General features: G+C 41.8%; 1 protein-coding gene across 1 annotated transcript in view; it reads right to left on the bottom strand.

Annotated features, from left to right (window-relative positions):
* UST (uronyl 2-sulfotransferase) overlaps positions 1-21627 on the bottom strand; it is a 150615-nt gene extending 128988 nt beyond the window's left edge. The window contains exon 1 of the mRNA XM_079332632.1: positions 20976-21627. Within this exon, the coding sequence (XP_079188758.1) occupies positions 20976-21222 (247 nt within the window). The 5' untranslated portion in view covers positions 21223-21627. The remainder of the gene's footprint in view (positions 1-20975) is intronic.
* Between the last annotated feature and the right edge of the window lie 227 nt (positions 21628-21854).

The following is a 21854-nucleotide window of genomic DNA, read 5'->3' as shown; positions in this document are numbered from 1 at the left end:
GCTGTTTTGACTTGAAGCAAACAAAGCATTAAGGCTTATTTTTATGGAGTTCAAAAATAAGATACTCTGTCCTGTGTCATCTGGAGCAAAACACACAATAGCAATAGAGAGAAAATGCTCCTGTTCTCAGTAGTAACTGAAGGACATTTTACTACACAAAAACCTAGAGCCACTTGAGTTAGATTTTATGGCAATATTGAATTTACATTCACTAGAACATAGTTTGTCAAAAGTTTCTAGTGTCTAACAAACTTCCTTCTCTCTAACGTGTGTTATGTGCGTATCAGTGAGATACAGAATGGTATCTGGCACACCACAATGCACACAAAAAGCTGCCTGAATGCACACTTTCATACTTACCACTCCTCATGCTCACCACTTTAATGTTTTTCTGTCAGTGTGTAATTGATCTAATTTTAGCCACCACTTGCTATCTTGTTTTATATCTGCCACATGCTGATTCAGCTCCAGTCCCACCTGAAACATGACACACACTATTTGCTCACTAATGAGGATGTCCCAGTTCCCATAACCAGAAGCCCACCAAAGAGAAGTATTTTATTAGGTATCTGCCACCTGTTACAGATGGTATTCCTCAGAATTCAGGTTTACCAGGCACAGGACATTTTTGGCCAACATACACTCACCAAGCAGGTCCAGAGATGCTGTCTGCATAATATGGGACCTACAAGCACTGACCACTACAGAAATTTGTAAGAAATGTTAAAAGCACAAAGGTAAGGAAAGAAAAGGGATGAAGTTACTCTTGAAAATCAATAGGCAGTTACTTTTTTTTTCCTTTTTGAGAAATCCATAATCCTACAGATCCCCTAGAAAAGCTTACTTGCATACATAAAAGTACCCCCAAATGTACATTTCTAGCCTGAAACCAAATACCAGAGGCGTTGAGCGGGCGCTGCTGCCTCTGAGCTCTGCTGTTTTTCTGAGCGCAGCTGTTCCCTCTCTCGGTTCTGTTTGTACATTAGCTGGCAGCTACAGTCAGCTGCATTTTTGAGAGAGAGAGAAGGATTTTGATGAGAGTCCAACAGTAAGCAGTAGTTATTTGTTCTCTTTAGATCATGGGGTTTTCTTAACTGTTAGTAGTCGCTGTCAACTACGTGATGACAATTTCAATTTATTTCAAAATTAACAGACCATATTGATATTTACTTTCAGAAAGCCAGATTCAAATGAAGATCCAAGATTCAAATTATTTCTTTAACAGAACAGCGGAAGAGATATTCAAAAATTCCTACAATTTCAAACATTCCTCCTTGGAGCTTTAAACACTGCTAACTATTTGGAATATCATTTGATTCACAGCAGTTTCTCTAGATACTTGTTCATGTGGTGCAGGGAATAGCACCCTGACAGAAATAAGCTTAGAACTCCAGTAATTTCTCATTCTTCCCTACTGCTATAAAAGGCGCCTTCTTTGTAAATTTTTGTCTCTAAAACCAAAGTTTGCATTTAATGATGTTTATTTACTTTGCATTTAATAATTACAAACATTATTCCAACACCCTTTCCTCTTTCTGGTCTCAAACATTCTTTTTAGGATATTGGTGCTAGGTTTTTAGCATTAGTCCTGATAAGCACTGCTTCTACAACATTGCTCTAATAATTTAGATTTTCAACTTCAAACTTCTCCCTTTGTTTTGTAAGGAAATTACAATCCAACTATGGCACATTTAAAAAAAAAAGTCTTCTACATGTAACAAGAAGTCCCATCAGCATTTTTTGAAATGCAAAACTTAAGTCACAGCATAAGGTATTGTATGTGTATTACTTAGACCAAATTTTAATTTGTGTTGTAACTTCTGAAGAAGTTCTTTGTCCTATTGCTTATACTCCTGCCTCCCCAAGAAACAGAAAAGCAAACAGTGGGTAAGAGGACACTCATTGCCAGTGTATCATAAAGTTGCCATCTCAAAGTGCTGAGAAACTACCCTTACCCAAAGGTTACTTGACGAAAATTTACTGTTACTTGCAAAAGTCTGTACAGTTCCACAGGGCAACAAAGCACAGACTTGTCTACAATATAGAGCAGGACTTAATCATCACTTTACAGTATCAGTGCTTATCTTTATTCCAACTCTCTTTATTGCCACTGTTTATTTTTAGAGCAGTGTCTCATCAGCTTTAAATGGCTACTGGGCAGGGGTGCAGTAGCACAGTTCCCACTCCTCAAGAAGACCCTCTTGGCCTGCAGACTGGGTGCTATCACCCACTAATGTAACTGAGGTTTGTATCAAAGGGAGTGAAAAAAGCAAAAAAACTTTAATTTCACTGTTAAGAAGGACAATGAACCCCACTAAAGGGAATGCACATTTTGCATGGTCTGCAGCTAAGAGGGGGTGTCCCCACTCGCAGGTGTGGCAAAATGTTTTAAAGAATTATACAGGCCCCTTAATTTGACAATTGCTAACCTCTTCTTTAATTTACTTAATTAAAATTTTACCAGACAGGCACCCTTCTGCTAAGGTCACAATATATCTTTTAAGTATTCAATCCTTTTTATTTCCCTTTGTTTCCTAGTTTTGGGCTGTTGGTTTTTTTTATAATTCCTTCACCCCTCCTCCAGTGGAGACTCAGTAGCAGACTCCATGTTGAAGGGTAAGATGTGACTATTAGCAGGTTTGTCCTTTTCCTGCTACTCACTTTTTTCAGAGGTTTAGGCAATTAGTAGCAGCCCAATGGGGAGAGGCACAGAGATTAGCCAGGTCTTTACCTTTTAAAAGTATCTGGTATCTGTTTGCATGGAGACTATCACAAGTAAGACTTTTATAATGTATTTAGATACTTGAGGAAAAGAGAATGGGTAAAATTAAAAATAAATGAAATGCAATTATGTACCTCAATTCTATGTCTGAAATTATTCAAATTAATTTTTTGTCAACTTGCAGCATCATTGCATCCATTAAAGTTCTGCAAAAATATCAGAGCCTGCCTCATACTTTCAGTCTTGATCCTTTAAAGGTTTCCTTTAAAACTTCGTCAGAATCTCTTTGCCCGTTGACAAGATCTAGTTAACACACACATTTATAGAGGGACTGTAGGAAAAGGAATGTACAAGTATTCAAATTGCTCTTCCTTCACTCCAGCAAACAGAAGTGCTGCAAAAACCAAGAAAACTTCCTTTAGATAGGAATGCTTACAAGTGCCAAATATGAATGTCATTTAAGTGAAGGAAAATATCATAATATTGCTGCTCATCTTTGTAAAACAAATAATACATCAGCTCTCATTTCACTCGTAATTTTAAGCTCAGTTTGCTCTATTTTTTTAAAAGTTAAGCTCTAATTGAAAAAATCCTTTGTTTTCTTTTGTCTCCTTAAGCTTCAGGACTTTCATCCTTGGCACAGCCATTTGAATTATATCCAACTTGCCAGAGGTATCAATTTCATTGAAACAAATCTGCTTCAATATTTTTCACTTAAAAGAATCACACCATGCCTTTGCAAGATATAATCACATTGCAGTAAGTGAGGAAAAAAACCCCAGCAAACAAGCAGACTAGATTCCATCTATCTTTCACTAGGAGACTGAAGCATCATATCTTTTGAAGTTAATACATCCTAGAGGCACAATGGATTTACTGTACTACTTCCCTGTTCTAAGAAACTGCTCTCCTACTGACCCAGGAGGGAAAACATACCACAAAGTAGAAAAATGCAATTGTGCTAAAAGTGGTAAATGATAATCAGCACTGCTAAGGAGCATTCCCTTCCCAGCACAACCATACACATCCTCTCTTGGATTAGCTATCCATTCTTTTTTCCCCTCACACTCAGACATCATTTGATGACAAGACTTTTTTTGCAAAAAACTTATTTCTGTACAATGCATACAGAAGCTAATAAAACACTATTTCTAACTGTTTACAGCTACAGTAGGTTTGAAGCATACATTATCCTGATTCCTAGGCTCAAGTCCAACAGGATATTTAATTGTGCATAAAGCAAGCTCATGTTTTTTATCAAAGTCACTACTTATTTTTCTCTTTAGCTACTCGCTGGATCCTTCCTTGAGGATGACATGATGCAAGACAACAGCAGATTTCACACAGCCACTAAAAGAAACTTATACAAAAGACACCATGATGAAGAAAAGTTTGCAGCAGCATATTCCACCTTCTTGCTTACTACTTAGCAAGTAAGATTCGTAGTGTCTGAACAGTTAGCACCAAGGTAGTTTACCTTTCCTTTTGCAACACAAAAATTATGTTCTTGCATGTTAATTAATCAGTTCCCAGAAAATAATTTGCCAGATTCCTGGAAAAAAATTCAAGGCTTACATGTGATTCATAAACGCAATTCAGACATGCAATTTTGACATATCAATCTCCTTCACACTGAGACTGATGCTAGGACCCAATCTCTGTTGCTAGAACTGCCACTAATCAGCACCATGTCTTTCATGTCCATCACATTTTTCCATGCTTTAGACTAGAGTTGACTTTTCACTCCTCCTCCTAACCAAGTTCCTAAAAGGACAGCACATGCCATGAGACCTCAGGCACACAGCCCACTGCACAGTGGGGCAGAAAGGCACCTCAGCAGAGGCTCCTGTGCACTCCAATCCCCTGCTCAGAGCAGGGCCAGCTGGACCAGGGTGAATTGTTTTGCATATCCTGGGGAACCTTGTGCCAGTGTTTAATCACCCCTATATGAAAATGGTTTTCTGATGTTCCAGTGGAATTTCCTGTATTCCAACCTGTCACTGCTGTCTCCTCTCCTGTCACTCTGGGTATTAATGGGAATAATCTGGCCCTGGCAATGGGTCCTCCTTGCTGGGGACTTCTGAAGGCAAATCTCACCAGTGAAGGCTGAGGTGCAGGTGGCTTTAAGTACCTCAGCCTTTTCTGAGGCCCTGTTCAGCAGCAGGCCCTCATTCTCCTTGCTCTTACTTTTGCTGCTGATATGGTCGTAGGAGCCCTTCTCATTCCCCTTTGCATCCTTTGCTAGATACAAGTGCAGGTGGGCTTTGATGGGCTAACCCCATCCTTGCACGCTCAAACAATGTCTCTGTACTCCTCCCAGGGTGAATTCATACAGAGCTTCTCAGAAAGTCATTAGTGAGTTCATATGCAATAACTTACAAAAATATTTAAGCAGTTGGAAGGACAAAGCACATTCATTGGTGCTTGATCTCCCAAATTCCAAGAGGAGGGCAGAGAAATCAAAGTTGCTTTCAACAGCACCTCATACCAATTTCTTCATAGATACATTGGTACCTACATCCATAGGCAACCTGGCCATTTCCACCATGAGAAAAACTTGTATGAAACACATAGAAAGTATTTTGGACCAATCTACTAGGTTATTCAACTCTTCTTATCCACAGAACTTATTAACTACTCCAATTCTTGCTCAATAATACCTATCTATTACCACAGATGCAGGAGAAACATCAAAACTGTCTCATCTGAACCTCATTGATAAAGGAGATCCAGTGCTAAGTGTTTTAATTCTTTATATCCATTCCTTATTCACTTTTACTTAACTGAGAGGACACAAATTCTCACAAGCAAGACAACAAAGAAAGCTGAAAAGGTTTAAACAATTTATTACACATGCCTCAGCTTAATGCCATGCATGAAAGCTGGGATTCTTATCAAACTGATAAAACTATGTGTAACCTGGAATATTATTTCTATATTCACACACATTTATTACTGATTTTGTTTTCACCAGAAGAAGACTATATCTATCTTCTCCTACAGAAAAAATCCTGTAATAACACAGCATTTGAGCTCTGCACTAAAACACATGCAGGAAAAATATTCAAGGAACAGATCTAGCATGCCTTCCTCCTCTGAAAGAAAATACGGCACTACAGACTGATCTCCAAATAAAACAAACAGAAGATAGAGTTACATAAATAAAATAATATTAAATAATGAAATGCAAATTCTAAGAAATTTCAAGATATGCCAGTATAATAAACCTACTTTGCTCACACACTATTATTTCTAGTAAAAGAAAATAAATATCGGGCTCTACTGAACCACAGCTCTTAGCAGGATCCTAACTTTTGTGTCACAGACAGACTGAAAGTTGGTAAAACTAACATAAGAACCATCAATGCAAACTGACTTTCAAGGCCATCTACAAACTTCCCCCATTATAAACTATTTTTCTTTCCAGGATTTTTAAGACAGTAAAGCAATTCCTTTTCTTTCTCAAAGAAATTGAAATGCATGCAAGAGAACACAAAAGAATATTCCATGAGTTTATCCTTCCTTTAAACTGTTTTTTGTGGTTTGCTAGTAAGTGCAGCTTCAGGAGTTTGAGTGCATTACTGCTAACACCACTTTGTTCTAAGTGTCCATAAACACAGTGAAGGAAGGAGTGAAAGAATGCTTACTACTCTCCTATTCCTTGTTCTTGCCTCCCACACCTCCTTTCCCAGCTGAGCAGGAGCATTTGCCAAGCCATAGCCATGACTGGCACAGTATTACAAGGCTCTATGCAATAGGACCAAATGCAATATATAGGTTACACACTAAGAAATCCTGATGCTCATGTGGCATCAGGAACTAAAGGTTCCCCATTCTGCAATTCATGAACCATTCACTGGCCACTAAAGCAAGTGAAAGATTCCCTGCAAATAGGTGAGATGCCTCACCAGACTCAGTGCAGTCAGAGATGAGGAGTGCAAACGGGCTAGAACAGAAGTGAAGAATGGGTGTTTGGAGAAAGTATAAACCATACTTATGATGTTATTTATAGAGTATGAGTAAGGAAATATTTTTAACCAGGGCCATATTACATATTATATTTAGCTGAATAGCTAAACCTGTCATTTTTATCTCAGACTTAACTATATATTTAATCAGTGTGGGCTTTCTTTGATGTTGACTATTTTCACAAAGAATTGCCTGAGACCACCACATTTATTTCTCACAACAATTAGATTTCAAGCTTGGGTGTGGATTCAGAGTAGTCTGTACGAAAGTTTTCTGTTTTCAGGCTGTGCAAGCCAAAACAATCATGCTGCAAGAGCATCTGCCATTCAACTGACCTGCCTTCAGTTTCATCATTATTCTGTGCTTGTGACATGGTAATGCTTCTGTTAGAGCACAAGAACAAGTTCTCTGGTCATTCTTCTCATAAAAAGCAAGCATAAAAATGTGGATGTAAAATTTCAGTTAAAAATAACCAGATAATTTAACAGATAAAATTTGCCTGAGCAAATCAACTCCCCTGCATTATGAGCTCCTTTGTATAAAACATATTTTTGTCTTGAGACTAAGTTAAGGAAACATTTCCAAAGCTCTCTATACAGCCTTTAAGCTGTGCTGGCTATATAAAGCAGCTGTTTTAGCATCTACTCATGCCACAAATACAACTTTTTCCACTCACAGTAGAGGCTTTGGTGAGAAAATTCCACAAAGGTGTTGAAGACAGCTGCAGAGAGGAGCAAGAATTACTTGAGGAATAGGTTCATTAACATGCTGCTTATCACTTGTCTGCTCCACCAGTATTATGCCTGTCTCTCACAAGCTCATTTTAAGCAGAATACATTAAAAGGTATGCTTTTCTATCTTAAATCAGGAAAGCTTTGCCCAGCAACCTCTGCTTCTCTCACCCCACTTTTTCTTTTCGCAGCTATCACTCCCTCCCACATACTTCCCTGTTATTTTGAGAGTCTCAAGCCCAACATACAGTTCTGCAGTAACAGGCTTCCCTACTGAGGGAAAGGGTGAGGAAAGACTCTAAAAAGCTGCTCCTCAAAGACAGGGAAATACGAGTTTCTTTGCTTGGGCTGGATGGAAGCTCTGCTGGGTCAAAGCCCCACACAGTTTGGTAGACCTGGTTCCATACTTCCCTGAACTACCTTTTGCCTCAGAAGTCCCCTCAGAAAAACAACTTCATTACTTTTCAGGAACACTGTACAGATATAAAGCTCACATACTGAACAAACTCAAACCACCCCAGACAGGAGAGGCAAGTAAGTAGAAGAGTTTCTATGTTGCTGAGCATCAGTGTTTTGTTGGACATGGGGCACAGGCTTCTGAGAAAATCCCTGTCCTTCTAAGAGTGAAGAGAATCATAACCCTATACTGCATAACCTGATACTGCAATTTATCAGACAAATGACACCAAAAGCACATCACCTCTCTGTGCCCTTCAAATGAAATAAAAGTTTTAATTATCTCCCTCTTTGACATGCTAGATGAAAATTGAGGCATGAGGATAAAAAAACAGAAAATTGTACTCTCCAGTCAGTAGTGATTGAGTAGGGAGGGAGCAAGAAAGACACTCAGCAGCTTTTTTACAGATGATGGAAACATTTCTTTGGTTAGGACACTTGAGCAAAAAATTTCAAGCTTGCCTTTTTAGTAAGTAAGTAATAAACTTATCATTGATACAATAGCTCCAAACAAACAAGCCTAACTATGAAGCAGGGTAGTACAAAGAAATTCAGCATAGAGGCACAGCTCTTATCTTGGGGACAGTTGGGTCCATGCCTCCCCTCCCACCCCCAAGCTCTGTAAGCCTCATTAGCATCTTTCTGAATCTCAAGTCCCTCTTGCACTAAGAACGAGCAGCACGTACACCATCACTAGAGCTACAGCACATCTAAAGTGCATCAGCCCATTGGGAGCCCTACCATATAACAGGCATTGGATCCTCCACTGGTGCTACACTCTCACAGTGGAATGACATGCAGTGTCCTTGAGCCAGCAGAGCAAAGAGGGGAGGGGCAGTATCACAACCACCTAAATGAACTTATTGCACACAGCTAACTGAACACCTCAGCACAGTAATAATAAGATCCAGTTACTGCCAGCCTCAGCTGTATTTGAGCTGGGGTCAGAAGGTGAAAGATACTATATGCTATTTAAAAGCCTTTCAGCTTCTAAAATTCATAATCAAAGAGTTGCAGAGAAAAAGAACTGAAGCTGTCAGCTGTTTCCATGCAGCACAGTGCAAAAAACAGACAACTGCTGAGCTATAAAGAATCACAGAGCTTTGCCAAAATTTGCTTCATTGATTAGATGAGACAAGTATCAGATTCAAAACTAGACAGAAGAAAATGCAACAGGCCTAATGAAGGAAGGCTGTTCATCAGAAGATTAAACAAATCATGCTGAACTTGACTGACTCCCCAGACAAATATTATTGAACGGATGATATTAAGTGATACGTTTGGCTCATTAATAGCGAGGCAAGGTAGAGAGCTCACAGATAGAAAATGAAACATTTTCTATTTCAGCTTTCATTTAATCATACTTCTGAAAACCTCTACTTAATAAAAAAATTATTCTTCCTGCAAAAAAAGCCCCAAACCAACCCCCCTCATGAAAAACTCCTACAGAACCTCAGATAAACAGGTGGTAGAGTTTGGGCTCTGCCATTTTGTTATTCACCCTAATTTACTTATTGTGTTATCTCCCAACAGGCAACACAAAAGAAATCTGCACATTTGTATGGGGAGTTCTGCTAGGAAAAGAACAATCAGCTGCAGACATGAAAGGAACTGAGAAGTCAGCAATTTCACAGCCTTTGCTTTACAATATCTGCTGCAACATTTCAGATCATATCAAAGCTGTTGTCACGTCCCATTTCCATGGTCCTGCAAGAGTTAGGGAGAAACAAACATGGCACCAAATCCACCCATCAAACAGGACAGATGCCCCCACGGTGCTATTATTCTAGTGCCTTGTGTAGTCATTATTTTATACATCCTAAGCACTCAGCTTTCAATGAACCACTGACATGAAGTGATAACCTTTCTATTTAAAGTTTTGCTAGTGTAGCTTTCCAGCTCCTCTCTCCCCTCCCCATCCTTCTCCTCCTTCTCTTTGGAAGCCTACCACTGGTCATCAACAAGTGTTTCTGAAAATAAGTTATATGACAACTTGGATTCTTCCCACTAAACTTCAAGCATTTCTCTGTGCTTAAGTCAGGGGTTCTACCATCACAGACACAATAAGATGCCTAAATTAGTCTTTGGAGATACCATCATTCTCTCCCAGCTGACTTCAGAGGGAACCTCTGAAACAAGGAGTAAAAGGTCTTACAGACAAGCCATACAGTTCTCTCCTATTTAACAACCTCTCCTTGGCACGGTATTGCCCAATCTGAATGCAATTTCTACCTCTAATCTCATCAATCTTGTAGAGAGGAGGTCTACCAACATTGCCCCTCCAAGATCTTTCTGTGTATTTCACAGCACCTCAGTAGCCTTTTTCCTTACCTTTCAGGAATGCAAAAGCATGAGCTGCTTATGGGACACCTCAGAGCTCATTTTTTTCTGATTTTCAATGCAGAAATTCAGATGGCTCTTCTCTAGATGTAGGCCAGCAAGAGAGGCAAGAGTATTTCCTCTAAGATGCAAGCCACCAAAGAAAGAAAATCTGGTTAAAGGAAATAGGACCACCAGCAATGCATGATTGGCAAATCACCATCTGCTAAACATGATTTGGTGTTAGAGGAACAAAGTGACAAAAGGACTGGGAAACTACCTGTGAATACAAGAAGAGCAGAAGGAAAAAGAGGTTCTTAAAAGGTAGTAAAGAAAAAAAAAATAATAACAACAAAAAAGGGTGAACAAAAAGACAGCATTAAGTATGGCCAATATTGATGTAAACTCTTCCTAACTGTCATGAGATAAACAGATGCATAAACACTAATCAATTAATGTAAACACATAATTACTGTATCTTCTGAAATCCAACCCAAAACTTGTATATTGTGAGATAATTCTGAAACTCTTTCTGAAACAACGTCATAAGGCTTCCCATGCTCCAACTCCTCCAGGACTCAAGCCCATTTCAACACAAGACACTGCCATGGAGGAAAAGCATAAGACTTCATAATCTGGATAGAGTGAAAAGAAACCTCAGAACATTCAGATAAGCAATACAAGCTCCAATCTAATCTTGTGCTCTATTTCTAAGCACAAGAATTTCCAAATCTTAGGGTATTTTACAAGGTAAAAAGACACACAACTGGAATTTGGATTTTAAAAGGAAGCTTTGTACGGATCTTTGAGAAAATCAAAGTTTCCTCCAAAGAAATCTGCCATTACATTCAAAGGCCAAGCAATGACAGAAGCCTCATTATAGTTTCCAGCAGTAATTAAGCAAAAGCTAACAAATATTCACTTATTCTAACAACTTTATGTATTCCAAAAATATCTACTACTAAACTACAAGAAGAATTATAAGAATCAAGTCCTGTCCCAGAAATAGCCAGGATATTCCATATCTGGGGAAAAATAAAAAAAAAGAAAGGAAGAAAGAAGTGGAAATAATACACCAAATCTCCTTGACTAGCAGATGTTAATCCAGGCACCAACACCTCATCTCCCAGAATTGTCACTTGCAAGCAAGTGTACTTTGTAGAAGTACAATGTTATGCTGGCATCCTCTCCCTGGGGCAGCTACATTAAACTGAACCAACCATCCACTTGATCAGCAGAAGTTTAAAATAAACACTCTCAGGGGTGCTGAAACATACCACTTATAGCAGAGATGAACTGCTTCTTCACTCAAACAGGCACAGGCACTATCATCTCCATCCCAGTCTCCTGATGACTTCTACTTTGGATCATTAAGAATGATAAGTAGTAAGCCTTGGCAAGCATCCAAACGTCTATTTCTAAAGCATTAGTACTCAGAAACCGTAACACAAAACTAATCACTGTGTTTCCATGCTTACAAACAAAGCCAAACATCTATTTTCAACACAACAGGGGCTGCTTCCCTCAGTGCAGCTCTAAAGAGCAAGAGAGTAAAATAAATTTCAGTCAAATAATTGCTTTCCACTTCCTATCCACCCCTCCAGTCTCCAAACATCCTCTAACCCAGATTCTAAAACAAAGAAAAACAAATGCCTCATTATATAAACACAAGTTATGTTTGAAAATTTACTTGCCTGCTCACCAATAACGATGAGGAAACATTTCTTGGTGGAAAAAAAATAATGTCATCACTTTCCACAGCTTTCACTTGAAAATTAAAAAAAAAATAAAAAAATTGTAAGCTAAAAGCTTGAGGAGCCACTGCTGTACCAGTCAGACTAGGTCTTGCAGGCAAGCACCTCTGCTGCCCAGGGAAAGGCAGTGCCAGCTTATCCTAGCTTAATTAAGTTCTAAGACCCTTCTAAGTTAATGTCAACAGGCTACAGACAACTGACATCTCCAAAAAGGGCTAATCCTACTTGCATCACATCTATGGTAAACTGGAATGGCCTGGAAATTGCTCTCTCCCCTCACTGATGAGACAAGAAAATGACTGAGAGGACCATGAATCTTATAGTAAGTCTTGAAGAATTTAATTCTTACCAGTTTCAAAAGGATTCTTGTCTTTCCTGCCCCCATGGTATGAATGAGCAGCACCTAGACCCTTACAAGCCCTAGGTTCAAAGCTTACTGCTCAAAACAAACAAAAAAAAAACCCACAAAAAAACAAACAACACAAACCCCCCCCCAAAAAAAACAACCCCAAACAAAAAACAAACAAACAAACAAAAAAAAAGCAGTATAGAAGGGGTATAGGAGGATCCCCAGCTCTTCAAGAGAGACAATCCAAATAGAAACATTCTCAAGTGTAATGACATAGTAGCAGATTTTTGAAGTGTGTTTCATACACACTCCCATGAGCACACTGAGTGGCTATTGACCCCCTTGGCTGTACCTGTAACAAGGGAAACACAGGGCTGTCCTTCACATCACTGCAGTTTAAAACAGAGGTCAGCAGAAGGTGCAAAGTCACTTCAAACAAAACCCCACAACAGACTTGTTTGTCCAGTCCAAGATCAAAACAAATTCTTACATCTTACTTGAAAACCTGCTTTTGCAGAGAGGGACAACTGTGAAAAGAAAACATCCAGCCCTTCTTGAAGAGGTTACAGGAGCCAGAGGCACACAAAACTAAGAAAACAACCCAGAAAGAAGGGCTTCCTTAAGTGCTCAAAATGTATGTCCAAAAAATGTGGTGATTACCACACAAAATACACTCAAGCCATTTCAGTAATCCCAGATTTTTGCTAGACACAAGAGACAGCAGACACACATTCTATTAAGATATGAATTTAAATGATGGGAGAGAAATAACAAATTACCATCTCGAAATGAGGTAAAAAAAAGATACCTGCTCAACCACTTTACAATGTTCCCACCAAAAATCATGTAAAATCCCTCTGTCCATATGTTCTACAAATTTTGCTAAAAGAGCCTTGTGCTTAAACAACAAAGAACTTCCACTTACTGTCACTGGTGACTTTGACATGTGCTACTGATTTCAAAACAGTTTTTATCAGAAATCAGTGCAGTAGAGCTAGCACAGATGTTAATTACTCTCAAACCTTTTATTAGAGGTATTGGGGGGGGGTGGGGGGGGGGAAATTAGACAGCCTTTCTTTTCCCCACAGAGCATGAAGTGTTGTAGCTGCTGTAGGAGTTACTTTTGCTACAGAGTCTCTTGTTCTAGCACCCTTGAAAGTTTATCAGTCTCTGTAAAACCCCAAGCAAAAGCAACGTTCCTCCTCCCTAATTTTGTATTAAAATATGACAACCACTACAACAACCACTTTTTTCCTCATAACAGCCAATTGCTTTTGGCTGACTACTCTTCAATAGAGAAGAAAGTGCTTGCCATTCACTTAGGATGAACATGGCTTCAAGAAACTGCATTTCCACAAATCAAGTCTAAGCACCACCATGGGAAACAAGAAATAAATGATTTGGTAACTTCTGTGGACATGAAGTCTTCTAGATGAGGACACATCTAAAACTAAAGCCCTTTGGTGACACTCTGGAAACCAAATATAATAATTCCTGAAGTAAAACTGAGACTGTGATAGCCAGCAGTGGTGAAACCCTTGAAAGAAAAGCAGCTGGACCACAGGCTTTGCCTCAGTTTACACAGGAATTCCCTTCTAACACTATCTGCCTTATCTCTTTGACACAGCCAAAACCTGTCCACAACAAAGGCATTTATCAAAAGCATCTTTTTCCTCTCTATTTCTATGGCTATGACCACCACAATATCTCAGACGTCCCTATTTCGCCACACATTATTCTTCAAAGTGTCATTTGGACAAAAGGGGGTTAGAGACACTCAATGATTTGTTCAATGTCATGTGAAGTCTGTTAGGGCAGGGAAATTGAGCCTCTCTCATCTCCTCTGGCCCAAGTGAAACATCTCATTTAACCAGCAGACTTGATCTTTCACAGGTGTATATACCACACTGCCATATAACCTCTAAGTAAACCAAATAAATAGATTTTTTAAAAAGCTACAGTAATATTTCATCTCAGCAGAGACTGAATTAATACTTTAAATCCTTTGTCAAATGACAAAGTGGACAGTATTATAAAGAAACATGTGCACAGATGCCTATATGCAATTCCTGATTCCCAGACTGGAGTCTGATTTTGAAAGCAGAAAATACATTCCTGAATAAATGCTATCTTTTCCAAATATATTTTGAATATTATCACAACACATTCACACAAACATTTTTGCCATGTTTCACTGTACAGAGCATTTTAGCCAGCCAGAACAGTGTAGTCCAGAGACCACTTAATCTTTCTGAAAGGAAAAGGCTTGAGTTTTATGACCTTGGTCATAAAATTAGGTGCATTCTGGTTCTCCACAGAGTATTTCCTCACATCACCTTGTGCTAGGCAAAGCTCTGTACATCTTGCCATCAGAGAAGCTGAGAGTGATGAGCAGTCTTTTAACAAAAGCTATTTGGAGATGAGGCTCCACTTTTGTCTTCCAAAGAGGCTCACTTATAACTTGAGAGTTTAGTAACATAAATGGAAGTCCAAAAACATTTTATCTAAAAGATAATATGTATGGCTTTTACAACAGCAAAATGAGGAAGTTCAAAGAGGACAGAAAAGCTAATTAAGAAAGATACAGCTACAGACTTCCAATTTAGGTTCAGACCATCTCTTCTCAAGGCTTTTAGGAAGCAGCTTCTAAACTGACCTTTCAAAATTCGTTAACATTGTAGGGAATGGAAATGTAATTAGCTCCATGTGTATTGCAACTAAATAATCCTCTGAGAAGTCAGACCAAAATCAAAATGCTTTAGAGTATACAAGAGCTCTCTCTTTTGACAGCAATAAGAAAAAATATTTGTCATTAAGAACATAACCCAGGCCTTTTCAAAAGCTTAGGCATCTCAGAAATAGGAATTGTGTCACCACAGTCAGCATCACCTACAGACCTGACTTTCTTTCCTTGAGTGTATTTTCTCCTACTCACACACTTGAAGGGCCTTCAAAAAACTGTAAAGGATTCCTGATCCATGCATGTCCAAAACAAACCTGGATGACACAACCCTTTTTGGCCATGTAAAGGCAGCATGCTGTCTACCAGCAAAAATAAAGCATGGTAGGTGCTTCTATTTTTTAGAAAAGCTTGCCCTGAAGAATATTATGCTTAATATCATTCTATATAAAAATGCAGTATTACCAGAATAAAAACCCCAACCAATCCCTCTCGAAAAAGCCTATAAACCCTATTGTTGCACCTCCCTTCTACAGTTTATAAAAAATTTGCATACAAAACACTAACATTTATTTGTTTTCTTTGGATAGTTAGGTTTTCTTTTTTGTCCCTCTCTTAATAGGTTAACAGGAAAAAGTCAGATAGGTCAAGAAGAAAACAAAACCAAACCAAACAAACAAACAATAAAATGCAACAGCAATACCCTATCAAAATACAACCAATTCATACTACCTCAATTTAAATAAAAAGTTTCACTTACTGTTCAGTTTTAAATATTTTGAAGATTTTTGTAACAGCCTCCACAAAGACTCAGATTGCATTCTGTTTATTTTATGGTTATACTCCCTGATGTGCCCAAAATAAACACAACTGTTGCTGTGACAACTTTAAAGCTACCAAGCCCATCTTGAGATACCTGAGAACTTTCAGTGTCATAAATAGGGAGAGCAACACAGCAATTGTTTGAGGAATACAAGTGGACACTTAAGACTTTTGTCTTGCATAGGAAACCACAGCACAGGCAACTTTCACATGCAATCAAACCAGTGTATTTGTTGTAGAGGCTCCTGGCAAGTTCAACAGGGGAAATGTTTTAATTGACATGAACAACAAGTTTTCACAACAAATATGGAAGATCTAAAGGTTTTATGTTTTTATTGGCCATTAGAAGGTTGCTATCAGCCCTTAGAATTTCTCATTTCTGTAACATGAAGCATGCATAGATCAAGTCAAAGCATGGAAGAATAAAGCAATGCAAAACCACTGCAGTTGCAGGGGAGTGGACTCCCTGGTGCATTCCCCAAAAGCCACTGGGCTGTCCAAGATTTATGATTTGTGTCTTACTCATCTAAGGAAGATTCTTCTCACTTCCTTCCACTGCTGGAATTGGTTTTCAATTAGTGAGCCAGGATTACCTTGTCAGAATCAACAAGCAAGACCTCATTTGTGCAAACCCCAACACTGCAGTTCCTTACTGGAAAGCCTGGCAGTTTTCAAACCTTCCTGTTTTTTAGAGCTCGTAGATGGTCCAGGACAGGTATGCACCTTCATATAGCAAATTTAAGTGTACTGGCAACAGATACCTTTTAAGTATCTTCCATAGATTCTTCAGAAATAACCCACATATGTCTATGCCCTGCCCAAAAATTTCATGCTGAAAACCAGGGCTCTAGACCCCTCCCGATGGGATGATGACAGTGTGGAACTTGAGCCACGTCACTGAGAGCCACAACCAGAAGAGACAGCAGAAACCATCAGCTCTCCAACAGACCTTCTGTACTCTGAATTACTGTGAGCTTAAAGTCAAAACAGGATGAATAACGAAACACAGCTCCATATCTACTACTTTACTCTCACTTGCTTGGGATGACTCTGGTATAAAAGAGAAGAGATGGCGATGTCAAGAGGAAGTACTGAACGCTGCTACTGTTTACCCAAGAAACTGCCATAATGTTTTTCCAAGAGTTTCTCCAATCAGTATGGCAACCAAACAAAAGGAGGCATATATGGACAAGACACCAGAGAAACTTGTCTAGGAGAGAGAAAAAAAATTACTAATAGTCTGAATATTCTGAAAATACATTCATCTTCCCCACCTCCAAAGGAAAGTTAATAGAACTAGCAAACGTTCACACTTCATTCCTTTGAAAATAAATGTATACCTCCTCCACAGCATATGACACAGGCCTAATAAGAAAATTGAAGTTTTTCAAACCAAGTGTTTTCACACTGTTTTGATTTCTTTTATGCACACACCTGCCTGATGCAGGTGTGATTTCTGTCCAGACCACTACTGAAGTTTTGTGCTGCTGCTCAGAAACTTCTCTTCAAGTTCTGAGGTAAAAAAGACCCAAGCATTCCCCTCACAATAACATAACTAAATATAACATGAGCACTGAAACTTACAAATGCAAACAAAAATTCTCAGGTCAGACAAGATGACCCTCCCACCCTATGGAGCACACAAGACAGAAAAATCAATTTTCCCTTTAGGCTACTCCTTGGTTTCTGTAGATTTAAATACAATTAGAGCAATGGCAAAATTCACACATTGCAAACATGGTTTACAAACTAACTATTCATTTTTGTTTGGAGATGTAAATTTTAATATCATAAATTGTGGGTTGGAAGGACTGCAAGGAAAGAGTTTCTTGTACAATGAATCTGTGGCTTCAGGGGGGAAAAGGGTTTTGGATTTTTTTTAACATCATGAAGCTTCCAGCTGCTGTATAAAACACACATTTACATGTATAGCTTTGGTAGTTAGCAGGATGGGATGTCCAATACATATTCCTCCAAGCAGTTCTGTTAGCTCCCTAGAAGACAATAAGCCTTCTAGCTACAAAAAAAAAAAAAAAAAAAAAAAAAGAATTGTTCCTAATTTGAAAGCTGTCCCAGCTGGATACCTAAAGGAGTACACACCACTCTAAAATTTTTTAACATAAAATATTCAGCAATGTCACTGACATGGATGAACTGTGACAACCTAAATGAAACTGCAGACCAAGGAAGCATAAAGTAACTTCATAGAGCTGCATGCAGACAGAAACCTTAGTACCCAAAGTGTATCCCACTTTTCTGCAGAGGCAGCAGCACCACTTGCTCAGTGGGTACTAGGACTCCAGCCAGCCATGAGGACTCTGCTTCCCTCTCAGCCACCAGCCTGGTGCAGGATGTTAGCCAACTCTGCATCTCCTTAACATCCCAGGTCACTCAGGCACAGAAAGGAAATTCCTACACTAATTCAAATAACAAGTGCAGAAGTTCATTAGCAGAGATTAATAGATCTGTCTACTCTCTCCTGTGAGAATTCTACACTTCAAAAGAACCCCAAAACATTTTCACTAAGACTGCACTCCATCCCCAGAGGCTCATCACGTTCAGGCACAAACAACAAAGGCTTTTTTGCACTTGTTGAGCACCTCACAGAAATTATCATGACCCATTCTCCAAGATGTAGTTTCCAAGCCTTTCATCTGCAGTCCTCAGAAGATTTTCCAGCAGACATGCAACTACTGGCTAGATTGGGTAGGATAGCAGATTCAAGTTTTATTTCCCCCATCCCTCAAAAGCAGTCAAAAGGCCACAAAGTGGGAAGCTGAGTAACCCTGCATTTCTTACAGTCTAATTTCATCCTAGCTAAGCAACATTTTTCCCTGAAAACAACGAAAATGTTACAAACTGACAAAAATTTTCCTCTGAAAACCAGAGATTGTGTTTAACCTCACTAAAATACCATTCAATTGCAAACAAAATCTTCTACCAGTATGAGCTTGCCTCTTTAGTCCAGAGAAGAGACGTGTGAGAGAGAATCTCATTAATGCATACAAATATCTCTTAGGTAGGTGCCGAGAGGACGGTGCCAGACTCTCTTCCATGGTGCCCAGTGACAGGACAAGGAGCAATGGCCATAAACTAAAACACAAGAAGCTCCACCTCAACATGAGGAAGAACTTCTTTACGTTGTGGGTGGCAGAGCACTGGAACCAGCTGCCCATGGAGACTATGGAGTCTCCTTGTCTGGAGACATTCAAAACCCACCTGGATATGTTCCTGTGTTGACCTGCTCTAGGCAACCCTGCCTTGGGATGGGAGGTAGACTAGATGATCTCCAGAGATGCCTTCCAACCCTAGCAATTCTGATTCTATGGCAGAAAACTTGTCAGTTTCCTCTTCAGTGGAGGAATTTCTTCCTGATTGTAATATGAAAGGGGAAAAAAAAAGCCATTAAAACTCAAGTCAAAACTACTGTTGTGTTCATGAAGTAATATCCAAAGTATTTCTTCTCCTGTTGTCAGTTTTCATTGACTTTTTACAGCAGAATCACAAAGTAACATTATCTGAAAGTGACTTCTGTTCTCCTGGTCATATATCCCCAACAAAACAGGGAGAAATTGACTTGGGCTGCTCAGAGGTTTGTCCAGCTGAGTTCTGAATATCTGCAAGGACATTCCAACCTCCCTGGGTAGCCTGTTCCAACATCTGACTCTTCTCACATTTAATTTTTTTCCTGATATCTCACTGGAATTTCCCTTGTTGCAAACTTGTGTTTGTTGCCTCTTGTCCTACTGCCTCTCCATGCACTCTCACTAGTTGACTGAAGACATGGGATAGTTCCCCCACAAGGAACACACACACACACACACAGGGCTGTATTCTCAAAATGTTCATAAAATATGGGCACATAGAATAAGATCTGCAGCTTATTTTTCTGAAATACATGAACTGTATTTTTGTTTACATTGTTACAGTGTCTCTCGCTGTCATGTACTTCTGCAACATGTACCATCACAGCCTCACCTTCACAGACAAGTAAAACAGAGCAGCTAACGTGGTAAAAAACTCATGCCACAAATTATTCTGCAGCAATCCTCCTCTACTGAGAAACACTTTGTTTTCGTCTAGTATTTCATCACGGAATGGAACTAAATGGTCTTTAGGACCCTTACAATCTCCCCACTATGGGCAGGGAACACCTTCCACCAGACCAGGTTGGTGAAAGACCCATCCAGCCTGGCCTTGAACAATACCAAGGATGGGGCATCCACAGCTTCTCTGGGCAACCTGTTGTGGTGCCTCACCATTCTCATAGGGAAGCATTTCTTCCTAACAGCTAAACGAAATCTGCCCTCTTTCAGTTTAAAGTCATTCCTCCTTGTCCTACCACCACCTGAACTACTCCTGCCAGTCTAAGATACTCACCTCTCAAAAAACTTTTACACAACTTCTCTGCTCAGCAAGGAAGCAACATCTAGCGATGCGGACACTGGCTACAAAACAAAAACCACGTGAAAACTTGTGGCCACCGTGAGGGTGAGAACTACAAGCCACAGCGTGGGGATCACACCCGCTCCACCGGGGCACCTCCTTCAGGGTCACGCAGGCAACCAGGCTGCCAAAGGACCGGAGTGAGCCCGAGTGTTTGAGCGCTGCTGCACTGACCCTGCTAAGCACACCCTTCTCTCCAGACTCCAGCCTCCTGCACAAGGACGGATGCTTGCTTCACAAAGTGCAAGAGTGCACCTGGGGTTTTCCGTTGGGTTGTTGGTTTTTTTTTAGCAATAGCATCTTGTGCTGTGGGCCATGCGTACCCCGCGGCTCCTCTCCGGGGCCAGCACTCGGCGGGGAGGCGCTGACAGCCCGGGCTGCCCCGGTGCGCTGCTCTCCGCTCCGCCTCGGACCGAATCGGCGCGCAGAGCAGCCGGCACACCGCGCTCTGCCGCGGCCACCGGGCACACAAAGAGCCGCCCCCGGCGCGGAGCGGTCCCGGGGCTGACAAAGTCTCGATGGGACTCTGCTTTCGGCAGCACGAACTTGTGGCGGGGCGCGCCCCACGCTCGGCTCTCGGGGCCGCCGGCCGGTCCCGCTGCGGTGTGAGCGCTCACGGCAGCGAGTCCCGCCCGGCCCCGGCCGCCCCAGCCCCGGCCGTGTCCCCGGTGCGGAGGGAGGCCCCAGCCCAGCCGCAACAAGTCCCCGCCGCCGCTGCCGCCCTTACCCAGACAGTGCCGCAGGGCCAGCAGAAAGTGCGGGGGGCCCCCGTTGAGCTGGTAGAAGAGGGAGCCCAAGCAGAAGAGCAGCAGGGTGGCCATGCAGAAGACGTAGTCGCGCAGCGAGAGGAAGGGCAGCAGCGAGAGGGGCCGCCGCCTCAGCAAGCCCCCGCCCTGGCCCGGGCCCCCTCCCGCCGCCGCTGCCGCGGGGGGCGCCGGGCATTCCCCGCCGCCGTTCTGCTGCTGCTTCTTCATCCTCCCCTTCGCCGCCGCCGGCTCACGCAGCCCGCCGGGGGAAGCGCATCCTCCATCCGCCTGCCCGGCTCCGGCTGCCCGCGGCCGGGAAAGTTCCCGGGAGCTCAGGGGATCCGTCCCGTCCCCATCGCCGGCTGCCCCCGGCTCCGCGGCAGGCGAGAGTCCCCGGCGCTCCTGCGGCGGCGGCTGCTGCTGCTACGGAGCGCCGCTAAGGGGAGGGGAAGGAGGTGGTCACCATCCCGCTCCCTGGGGCTCCGCTCCTCTCCTCTCCTCCTCCTCTGCCGCCGCTCTCGCTCCCTCTCTCCGCTCGGCCTCTCGCCCCGGTGTCAAGTTACAGCCAGCGCTCCGCCGCTGGCTGCCTGCAACTCGCCGCCGACTTATGCGCGCCGCCCGGCCCCGCCGCCCCCCGCCCGGCCCGGCCCGGCCCCGGTGCCGCCCACCCCGGCCCGGCCCCGCCGCCCCCTGCCCGGCCCGGCCCGGCCCCGGTGCCGCCCACCCCGGCCCGGCCCGGCCCGCCGCGCTCGCCATGCTCCCGCCGGCTCCGCGCAGCGACCCCTGCGGGCGCCGCCGCCCGCACAGCGCACCTGCCCCGGGCCGCCGAGCCCAGCGGCGGGAGGGTCCGCTGCTTCAGA

The sequence above is a fragment of the Erithacus rubecula genome (assembly GCF_903797595.1).
Source record: "Erithacus rubecula genome assembly, chromosome: 2".
Lineage (NCBI taxonomy): Eukaryota > Metazoa > Chordata > Aves > Passeriformes > Muscicapidae > Erithacus > Erithacus rubecula.
The sequence above is the reverse complement of the archived record's forward strand: the minus strand, read 5'-3'. Positions and strand labels throughout refer to the sequence as shown.